The sequence below is a fragment of the Molossus molossus genome, unplaced genomic scaffold, assembly GCF_014108415.1.
Source record: "Molossus molossus isolate mMolMol1 unplaced genomic scaffold, mMolMol1.p scaffold_m16_p_1, whole genome shotgun sequence".
Lineage (NCBI taxonomy): Eukaryota > Metazoa > Chordata > Mammalia > Chiroptera > Molossidae > Molossus > Molossus molossus.
The window spans coordinates 44,092,889-44,105,158 of record NW_023425344.1 but is presented as its reverse complement, the minus strand read 5'-3'; the positions used below and the strand labels follow the sequence as shown (position 1 = coordinate 44,105,158).

The 12,270-nt window shown below is 35.0% G+C and overlaps 1 protein-coding gene across 1 annotated transcript in view; it reads right to left on the bottom strand.

The window, feature by feature from the left end:
• The window catches only part of ADGRL3 (adhesion G protein-coupled receptor L3), a 471,329-nt gene that overhangs the window by 399,334 nt on the left and 59,725 nt on the right, over positions 1–12,270 (bottom strand). Inside the window, exon 2 of the mRNA XM_036253182.1 lies at positions 4,482–4,695. Coding sequence (XP_036109075.1) covers positions 4,482–4,695 — 214 coding nt within the window. The remainder of the gene's footprint in view (positions 1–4,481; positions 4,696–12,270) is intronic.

Sequence of the window (12,270 nt, the reverse complement as noted above, 5' to 3'; positions counted from 1 at the left end):
TGGGTGTAGGGTACTCAAAGGGAAGCTGTTCCCATGTTATTTTTTATTTTATTTATTTATTTATTTATTGAGTTAGTTAGTTAGTTATGTATTTGTTTGTTTATTTGTTTATTTTATTTTTGCGTAAGAAGAGAGGGACAAAGAGAGAGAGAGAGAGAAACATTGATGTGAGAGAGACACACTGAGCGATTGCCACCCGAACCGGGACCGGGGACAAACTGCAACTGAGGTACATGCCCTTAGCGGGAACCTAACCTGGGTCTCTCTGGACCACAGGCCAACGCTCTAACCGCTGAGCCAAACCCGTCAGGGCGATTTTTTATTTTTGGTGTTAATTCATTTATGTCTCTAATATCACCTTGATCTCTCCTGGTTCTATTAATGCTGTTATCTTTACGGACCAGCTTAACACTTCCTCTCCACCAATACATCCAAATAATGTAGCTGAAAGAACGTGCCTCCTTTTTATTTTTTTTAACTCTCCAATAAATGTAAATGAGATAAAAATAAAATATTCATCAAATGATATAGTTACTTGTTTTTTATCTGTCAGAAAAACCACTCTAGTTGTGGAGGCAGGAATCTTATCTGACTTACATTTCCACTGAACTCTAGACTAACTGTCATGGGGAACTGCAGACCGTGGACTTTAAAGTCGTGGTGGAGTTTAACATGAAAATATTTCCATTAATACCCGAAGATAACATGAAACCTCAGCTGAATTCCAAATGAAAAATGTCCGCAGTTACCAGTTGTCAACAGTCATCTTCACAATTAGATTCCAAAGTTATCTGTACTATTTTTAAACTCTCTGAGGTATGGAAACATAAAATAAAAAGAAATAAAAATCACTCAGTGAAGAGTTAAGGAAGCTTTTAAGTGACACGACAAAATTGGAGAGCATTTTTTTTTCATTCATTTACACATCATCATACATCAAAAGTTAGTTTTAGGTAGACAAGGCAACTTGTGTAGAACGTGACAGCACAGGTTTATAAATGTTGAGATGCACCAAGATGGATGTAGAGGATAATGGGTGAGATTAGAAGGCCCGTGAAGGATAAATAAATGTGCTCTGACAGCTTAACAAGTCTTCTTGGAGGATAATGGCGAAAGGGTGAAGCTCAGGAAATCTGTAGGAGGTGGGGCCGGAATGGCAGGACCCACTTGGCGCTGAGGACAGGAGGCACAATCTGAAAGGCAGGGAGACGACTGGCTTCCCTGGAGCAGATACCAGACTGCAGAGTCCTACCCGGAACATGTGCAAATGAAGTGTCACGTACGTTTCAGTTCAAGTCCCCAGTTTTTCACATTTAACGAAGCTGTTGGTACACAGTTTTATTTATGCGTTTGTTCAATGTGTATGCAAACATCTGCATACGGTAAAAATGTTTCCTGTCTGTGCCTGCCTGTGATGTCTGTCTGATTTATGAAGATGAAACCAGTTCGGAAGCCATTTTAACAAGGTTATGCAAGGATACACAAATAATCTTTTATTAATAATCCTCCCATCTGGAGACATGCTTTAAAAATGTTTAGACTCTGATACAGTGTATGTCTAGAAGTTTAAATGAAAGAAAATAATCCCTTTCAGAAAAGATGTTTTCCATTATGATTAGCTCAAATACATTAAACTGCCCATATCATAATTAGGAATTATCAGAATTATTTAACATTCTGTCACTGGCATGACTGTGAAGGTTCATTATAAAGCAGCTTAAGTGGACATGATGGATTCTATTTCTTGGAACCTTACAAGATGGAATCTGATTTCTTCTCTCCAAGAGTCAAAAGCATTCATTTTGGACAAGTGTAAATATAGTATATTTAATAGTCCAAAGACAAGCAAAGAACTTGCCTCCATGGAGAATTAACCACAGTTATTTCAGCTAAGTGACAATTCTTCCTTGAGAAACCACCAGGAGGGCTTCCACAAAGATTTACTCAGGGTGCTTAAAGCAATTTTACTCTGCAGATTTGTCACTTTATACATGCATCCCATATAATTCAGTAGCTACAGAGGATTTTTTTTTTTTTTTTGCAATCATTATAAGATTAAGGGCTTATTTGGGGAGCCATTAATAATATTAATGAAAGGATTAAAACAATCTCAATGAAAATCATATAGAGATCAAAGAGCCAGTGAAGTTAATGCTTCTGCTACATTTTAAATGAAAACCTAATCACAGTAAAGCACAATCTCCTCCTCAACACACCCCAGATGGATTCCAAAGTTTGCTGGTCTGACAGAAAGAAATCAAGTACCCATTCCTTACTACTTACTCATGGAAAACTACTCCTGAAAGGTCTTTCCAACATCTACATGCAGTGAAATGATTAGACTTCTTTTAGGCATAACATCAGAGGATTTAACTATAGTTGGTGTATGTCAAACATAACAAAGAGAGAGACACAAATGCAACTGAACTAATATCAACTAGTATCCCTAATTTTAAAATTGTATTTCTCATATACACTCACCTTAGCATGAGCCAGCATTTGAGAAGTAGACTAACAAGCCCCTCAGATTTGCCCAGAGAGACCACTATCCTTCAAGTATATCCACATACTTTAATTATCAAAGTGCTGGCATGTTATATAATTTCTTTTATTAATAGATATAATAACTTATAAAAATAAGACACTGACTCCACCAATTTATTAATCACACACAAACATATGTAGAATTATAAGTTTATCAAGAGGACAAAAGGTTAGACAAGCCAAACTTTCTTAAGCACAAGAAAGGCAATCTTTGAAACCTTTTGTCTTTGCTTTTATACTTCAATTAGTTTATTTTTACATATGCTATGATTTCACCCATATTTTAAGACATCCTTAAACAACAGAAGAAAAGAAATGCCTAAAAAATATCCTAGCCCTGGCCGGTTTGACTCAGCAGTTAGAGCGTTGGTCTGCGGTCCAGAGAGACCCGGGTTCAGTTCCCGCTAAGGGCATGTACTTCCGTTGCAGTTTGTCCCTGGCTCTGGTTGGGTCATGTGGGTGGCAACCACTCGATGTGTCCCTTTCACATCAATGTTTCTCTCTCTCTCTCCCTCCCTTCTGCTCTAGCTGAATAAAAAATGGAAAAATGTCCTCGGGTGAGGATTAAAAACAAAAAACCCTAATGAAAATCAAGTCCACTAAACAAATTCACTAAGTACAATAATTGATTGATTATTTAAAAACCATTTTGTGACCAAATACTCAGATAGCATGAAGGCTTATATTTAATGAATGACTTCCTCTTTGATTTCTGAGAAATTGCATTAATAGTAAGCACACATTTAAACTACATTAAATATTTAGCTGATTTTTCAATAAATTAATATAATTCAAACCTTCTGTAGCATGGATCTCTATTGATCAGTCTCTTTTGAATTGAAGATCTTTTACTTATCCAGTGATATTATATGGCACCTTAATTTATATTATTTTAATACGGTAACATTTTAGAAAGCTTGAATGTATTCAATGAATTAACTTATATACTAGTTATTTTATTTTATTTTTTTGTTCAGGTAGAGTGGGAGGGAGAGAGAGGAACAGAGAGAGAGAGAGAGAAACATCGATGTGAAAGAAACACATCGAGTGGTTGCCACCCGCACAACCGACCAGGGCCGGGGACAAACTGCAACCGAGGTACATGCCCTTAGCGGGAACCGAACCCGGGTCTCTCAGGACCGCAGGCCGACGCTCTAACCGCTGAACCAAACCGGCCAGGGCAAATTTATTTTATTTTATTTTTTTAATCCTCATCCGAGGACATTTTTCCATTTTTTGTACAGACAGTGTGGGAGGGAGAGAGAGGAAGAAAGAGAGGGGGAAACATCGATGTGAAAGGGACACATCGAGTGGCTGCCACCCGCACGACCAACCAGGGCGGGGGACAAACCGCAACCGAGGTATGCGCCCTTAGTGGGAACCAAACCCGGGTCTCTCCGGACCGCAGGCGGACGCTCGAATCACTGAGCCAAACCGGCCAGGGCTATATACTAGTTATTAAAATAATACTTTTTTTGTTGTTTCCAAGGCCAAATAATCTTTAATCAGTAGCATTTCATTACACTGCATTTTGATTAATGGTTACAAAAATTGCCTGTTAATATTTATTCTCATCTTCCTACACTGATAGAAAATAACTGCTGGCAGTGAGGTGATTTTTCTGTAATTTCTGATTTTTTCTGGCAACTGCAAAATATAAATTTAGTTTCTCATCTAATGAACCCACATCTAGAAAATATACAGGAGACCATGAAACTTAACAAATAACCTAATACATTTTAGTAATTTCCCAATGCCACTTGCAATTCTTTTATCATTTCAGTGATATGGGGGATAGTTTGATATTGACATAGTTCAAATTATCCTAAAATAACACAATATTTTTTCTGTTCTTACCTGTGCTGAATATGTCACACAGTTGCATGTTGACAGCTTATATTAAATACACAAAGAAAAGAATATTAGGAGTACCGTACCTTTGAGACATAATCTTATAGGCATCTGGCAGATAGCATCGTATATTCTCCATCTGAGCAGGGTCAGAGTCACAGATTTTGTCATCAGTCCTCCCGTAGTTGGCGCTTTCAATCATGATGACATCTGTCCCAGGACAGCGGAGCTCTATGGGGTAGCTCTCACAGGACAGCTCTCTTCGGACCACAGCCATGGGTATTGGGGCGCGGCTGAAAGCTATGGGAAGGAGGAGGAAGTTAAGTTCCCTTCATTACATACAAAGGAAAAGTACATGTGTTTGCTTTTCAGTGTATGGGGTAAATGAACACCAAGGAATAAAGCAGTTGCTATTCATAATTTTAATTCAAAAAGAACATTTCTCACTTCAGTAACATCATAGATATTTTTTATTCTGTCATAACAATTATTTCTTTAAAAACCTAACAGTCCTTATTTTTTTTTTTTTTTTAACTTATACATGGGAAAAAGCACTCTGAATTTTATAAAACTTTGGCTGGTACGTGAAGTAAAGACTATATAGAAATATCCAGTTTGCTGAACAAGGTTCTCAGAGAAATGTCGGGGGTGTTGTGTGTGCATTTTTTTGTGTGTGTGTGAAAACTATTATCAAAAAATTGCACTGTTCTTGAGTTTATATATATTTAAATACAGTAGTCTATTACAATCTTAAAACACAATAGATAGTTTAAAGTAATAACAATTTGTAAACTTTGTGAGTTAATTACAGAAATAATGAATGTTCTTTAAGAAAATGAGATGTATATTAAAAAATTAAATATTTCTCTAGCACCCTCACCACACCTGTCCCCAAATGTCAAGAGGCAACCAGTTAACAATGTGGTAACCTTCCTATTAAACTGTTTCACTAAAAAAACAAACAAACAAAAAAAAAAACAAACAGACATTACATGTTTCCCTCACCCCTCTTTTTATTTCACTCAAGTAAATTTTACTAAGATTGTATCACATTAAACATATTGTTTCATACTTTAATTTATTTTATTAATTAACTTAACAATACATGATGGAAATGTTTTCATTTCTATATTGTATCCCTCATGTTTAATGGCTGCACTCATCCACAAGCACATGTCCAAAATAGTTACACAAATGTACATTTCCACCAGCAGTACTTTTCTCTTGAAAGCTACATAGTACCATTTGGCCAATGTGATAGATAAAGAATGATATAATATCCTTATTTCAATTTTCACTATTATATTTGGACAATAAAGTACATTTTCATATGTTTATGGACCCTTCATATTTCTCTTACTTCGGAATTGCTTGCTCACATTATCCATAGTTAGCATTGTAAAAGTTCTTTGTATAGCAAGGAAAATAGAAAATTTGTTATTCATATTTATGGCACATATTTTTCTAGTCTGCTGTTTGATTTTAGATGTTTGATGAACATATATATTTCATTTTTATATAGCCAACTATCTTTTCATGTCAAGTTTTACAGTTGCCTATTCTAACACTGGGAACATAATCAGTACATTACTGGAAGAAAGTCAAATGTTTAATTGTAAAAAGTCAACAAGTCTTCTTTTAAAATACATGTAAGTGAAATTTTAAGTTGTTTACCAATAACCTAATGAGTTATTTCCACATAAGATAATTAATTTTAGAGATATTAATGTGATAACTATAAATTTGTACTGATAGTTGAACTCACTCATGTGCACACACATTAAAGTATGTATGTAAATAAATATATGCCACTCTCGTTGCCTTTTCATTAAGCATGAAATGTGACAGGAAAAGAAGGGAGAAGTGAAAGGAGGAAGTAAAAAGGGTTGGGGTAGGGAAAGATCAATTTTATTACTATACATGTTTTCACTTGAAACTTAAAATATTGATTTGGTTTACAAAAACCATACCAATTATTTCAAAAGTGAGAATGACATTAGTTTCTACTGTATTTCTATAATATTTTGCAAAAACTGTAACTGCACCATAGACCCTATGCAGCACTTCTATGCACGTTGCTTAAAGATCTCATGATGCATTATATAGTCATTTCCATTCCGGTTGCCCTTCAACATCGTGCGTTCTCTCTCTCTCTCTCTCTCTCTCTCTCTCTCTAGTCTAGTACATTCATAGCATTGATAAAAGAGAGTTTACATAATTAAAAGTGGTAGTAATATTATTTTTAAAGTTTGATCTTGAGACAACACTTCAATAGGGTTTTTTCACAAAAGACACCGAATTTCTCAAATTTCTGAAATGTACATTTCTGCATTTCTACTATTCCTAAAATAAGATATCCTTCTTGCCTATCATTCAGAAATTAGATGATTGTTTAAACATAAAATTATTTTTAATATTAAGTATAATTTCAAGAATACATTTTCATTAATGTATTTAGTATTTTATTTAATGAAATCATTGAATAATAAAAATATTCCAATTTGGGAACCTAGTTTCATGATTTCAGTCAGTTTAAATGACATCATAGAGGTTTGCTTGTTTATTTTTAATAGAAAGTCCTTGAAATCAGAATTTTCCAGAATGTTTATAGGTAATATTTGAGTACTTGCTAAGAGACATTTTGCTGCTTAACTTTGGTATAAACATTTTTTTTTTTTAATGACACTGAAACTACTCTAAACATTGAACTGATCTGGCTATATTTTGTTCACTTAAACAATTACGTCAAGTTTTTTTTTCAAATATAATTTAACAACAAAACAAAGCAAATAAGCAAATCATAGAGCCAAAGCATTTGTTTGAATATAAGTGGACAATTTAGTTGATTAAAACTTGTCAATTTTTCAAAACATGTACATAAACATATATTTAATTTGGGTATTGTCAAAAACATAATATGGAATCAGACACTAGACAGTTACAAAGTCAACTAGAATGTGGAAACCCAAATTTCCAAAGTATTTACTTTGGGCCTAGGAGAAGTATTCAAAAGTTATGGATATAGCAAACTTTTACAAAGATCTGGAGTTCGTTTGTCCATGTTTTCTACCATTTAACATATAACTGTATTTGTATCAGTAACCCAGTGATAAATTGCACTACTAAATGATGGATGCTTTGTTTAAAGGAATGCATTCCTGAAAAATATAACATTACTTAATCATCTATTTAAATTACTTTTAATTATATTACTAAATGCTTTAGTCAGCAAGCAAATTTCCATGAAAACAATGTGCTTTAGGTTTGTTTTGTTTTACCATTCAGTTATCATTGCTAACAATGGAGAAACATGTTTCTAAAGAAAAAGACTAAATGGAAATGTTAACCATTCAAATGCAGGGTAGTCAATATCCAGGGTATATTGCATTGGGCATTGTGAGATGGCAATAAAAAGGTAATTTGGGGCAGCCCAGCTGGTGTGGCTCAGTGGCTGAGCCTCGACCCACGAACCAAGAGGTCGCTGGTTCGATTCCCAGTCAGGACATGTGCCCAGGTTATGCCCCAAATCCCCAGTGGGGGGCATGCAGGAGGCAGCCATTCTATGTTCTCTCTCATTGATGTTTCTATCTCTCCCCTTCTCCCTTCCACTCTCTCTAAAATCAATAAAGGAAAAATATTTTTTAAAAAAAGTAATCTGGGGCAAAAAAAAGGCATATAATTGAGCTCCTTCCCACTTTTATCCCATGAGTTAATACGTTATAACAAGGAACAGAGTGTCACCTGTTAGGTATATAATACATATTAGCTAAAGAAACTAAAGAAACTTTAGGTGTGAAATCTGCTAACCTTCTGGTAGAATGCTGCACTTTGGAACAATTCATGACCAAGGGCTAATGGGAACATGAATAAAACTGAGCTTTTTCTTAAAGATGACCAGAACCTCCTCAGGTGCCCAAGTTCCATGTCAAACACACGCCAAAAGACAGTGATTCTTCCCAGGGATTGAACAAGAGAAATGGCTCCCTGTTCTTGCTCACTTGTTTCAGCACAAATCGCTTTCATTCTTTCCTCTTCTTCTAAGACCTCAGTTGCTCTGTTGTTGAAACTTCTTATTTTTATTTCTCTCTCCTTGGGCTCTCTCTCCTACTATTAAGCCTGCTTGGTGATGCTTCACTCAAAATGGTAAATCCTGGTAAACTGTGGGTATAATAACTAAAGATACCAGTCTAGGGGTTGGGTGGAGGTGGGGGCAGGAGGCTAGAACCTGGTGACTACACAGGAGTCAGATGATTCTTCTTGTATCCCTAGTACCGGGCTCAGAGACCTGCTACGATAGTGTCAGGGCATTAGAAGGAAGCTTACAAGGAAGGAGCTATTCCCTGAGACACAGGATTTTAGTAAAGTGTATTAGTGCAAAAAAATAAAAGATTTAACACAAATGAAGAGGCAAGCAGCCGGTTAGTTGGTTGAGGGTATAACCCAGTATAATTAATTAAATTTTAAGCATATTGAATTTAAGGTGTCAGAATTACACTCAGAAATGTTCAATCATCGGTTGGATATATGTCTAGAACTCAGGAGTAGAATATAGGCTAAAACCATGATAATAATGGGAAGTATCTCAGGAAGTGCCTATAGAGAAGATGATGAATCCAGAAGTTGGATTCTCAATGGCCACGGAAGAAATGTTGTAGTCACAGGATATATGTATATTTAACTGAGCAAAGGACACTGTGTATCTATTCAAGGAAGATTTTGACCAAAGGGACTAACCCACCAGCCACTGCTTCGATGGGAGGGTACTAAAAGAGTTACAGGTCAGAAGAATCAAGCACTTATATATATCAAGTCGTCAATGCCTTGTTCAAATCTGGTATATCCATGAACTGTTCTACATACTCAAGGATTCACTCAAAATATAGGGGCTTCAGCTTAATCTCCATTTGGCAGAGAATGAAATCTCTAGCCTGCCTTACATGTTTGTTTCATGTGAATACAAAAATGTTAGCAAAACAGCCTACATTTGCACTTATTTTTCATTTCTTGACCTTTACATTTTGTTTACCCTAAGTTGTATTTATTTAAACAAAATTAAATCTACTACAAAAAATTTGTTTTTTAAGACATGGATACAAAATGCTTATTAGAAGGCTATTTAGAGCAGTACAGACAAGATGGTTGTTTATATGGGTAATGACAGAGAACATCTGTTTAGAAACAAACAAACAAACAAAAATCACATAATTTGATGACTGGCTGAACTGAGAGTAAAAGAGAGAGTGAGGAGGGTGACTATCAGGTTTCTCACCTACGGAAAGCAAATGGTGAGATGATAGCACCATTAACGAAATCAGCACAGAAGTTAAATACAGGTCAATGACAGAAGAGAGATTTTTATAAATTTCAGAACTGTAAGGTAGTGCTTAAAACCAGAACAGTAGATAAGATAGGCCCTAGGAAGGGAGTATGGATTTGATGAAGAAAGTCCATTAGGCAGTTTTTAAATATGTTCACAGTTCTTGGATAGTACTCCATTCGTATTCCCTTCCCCCTTCAATGCAGCCTTTACATCGTGATTCATCTCTAATGGATGCAGTGATGGAAAAATGAGAGTGTGTCATTTCCAAGAGTAGTTCATTACCAAGACATTGCAGCTTCAGTCTCTCTTGGATCACATACTCTGTGCACAGCCAGTCGCCATATCTTGAAAACACTTAAACCCCATTGCAAGATGCAGGCAAAGAACAGGGCCTCTCTTGACAGCTGTGGACTCGCAGGGCAGGCGAGTGCAGCACTTTGGAAGCTGGTCCTCCAACCACCAGGACGCCTTCCTTTGAACACCTGAGCCAGAGCGACTAGTTCAACTCCACCCAGTTTCCTAATCTAAAGAAACCATGGAGGATAATAAATGTTTATCATTTTAAGCCACTAAGTTTTGGGTAATACATTACCAATATAAATAACCCTGAACCAAGCCTGAAGACAAATTTCAAGAGTGGATGTTGAATCTGTGACACAGATACTGAAAAATACCAAATCAATAAAAGTGTTGTGAATTACCCATACAGACAGTCTGGTATGACCATCCGTTTGCTTAAACATCATTTAGGCCACTAGTATAAATACAATAATATATATATATAAATAATTTTTAAGTTTAAATATATAAAACATATATGTTATTTAATTATTTAATTATATATGTAGATATATAAAACATATATATGTACATACAAACAGGTATTATATATATACATATTATATGATATATATTATATGATATATATTATATTATAATATACAAATATATTATATATATACATATACATATATATATATATATCAATTTCAACACTGAAACCTGATTACTAACAGGTATTAAAAACATTTTTTCCCAGTGATCATCAGAAAAAAAGAAAGGTTCTTTTGAAAACTTTAGAATGAAAGAAAAAAGATCTGGTTCCTCATGAGAGAAGAGCATTTAGACTACTTGTAATTCCAGATTAATGATTTGAAAGGAGTTTCTTAATGATGGAAAGGGACACTCACAGATCTAGAAGTAGACTACTTTTTATTTATTGTCAATGCCTTTTAAAAATACTTCCATTACTTAAACGCTGCCAAAAGGAAATAGTCCTAGTTTTAAGACTGAGCAGAGCCTACAACATAATTTTCTTAAATATGTGTACATCTCTGTGCCATTTTACATGCCAACACATTTATACAAGCTTTTTTAACATGTGCTTTGAAAGTCTAGTCCAAAATATTTGGCAGTAAAAATAACACTGGAAACCCAATGAAATATCAACCTATCATCTACTTTCTTTAAAAGTACATCTGCTACCAGTAAGCTTCTAATTTCAACTGAATTTCAACAAGTTTTGTTCAACAAAATATATATATAATTTAAGTTATATTTTAGTATTTAATAAAGTGGAACACAGTAACAATTAAAACTGAAAAAGCAATTATGTTCTAAGGTTAAAAAAACATGAAATTTAGAATTTCTGAGAGTACAGAGGTTAAAAAAGTTCTAATGGATGAAATATCATAAGAACTGGTATATCCTTATGACTTATGGAGCTTCGGCATGAGAATAACATCAATAATCCTTTTTGAGGATCCATATACAAAGCAATGGCCTTCAGTGAAATTATCCACACAATTTTGTCTAAAAATAATGTAAAGCCCTGGCCGGTTTGGCTCAGTGGTTAGAGCGTCGGCCTGTGGTCCAGAGAGACCCGGGTTCAGTTCCCGCTAAGGGCACGTACCTCGGTTGCAGTTTGTCCCCGGCCCTGGTCGGTTGTGCGGGTGGCAGCCACTCGATGTGTTCCTTTCACGTCGATGTTTCTCCCTCTCTCTCTGTTCCTCTCTCCCCCTCCCACTCTACCTGAACAAAAAATGGAAAAATGTCCTCGGGTGAGGATAAAAAAAAAAAATGTAGAAAGTGTTGGAATAAATGAATTCATATCTACTTGTTATCATTTCTCAACATGTAATAAAATTATATTCTACGTTGTCTTCCAATAATATTCTTGAGGGATAAAATTTCTAAAACTATTTTAAATTTCACATATCACAACTATCCTTCATATATCACAACTATTTCAATCTTCTTCTAAATGTCAAAAACTCCAAACTCGTGGTTCAAAATGTTTTTAAAAATAAAAACTATAATTTCAAGATAAACAGGAACCCAGTAAAAACAATTATATAATTCAAAAGAAACAGAAAAGATATGCTAATTTAATGCATAGGCATCACCCAGAATGTGACATGGACATTATTTAAATTCCTGCTCCACACGGGGGATTATCTCAGGCCTAGGAGTAATCTTACACAGAATGGGATTCCAAAATTGTCAGAAAGATCCTCAGAGTTATGACATAAAATCAAGAAAATGATAAAAGTGAA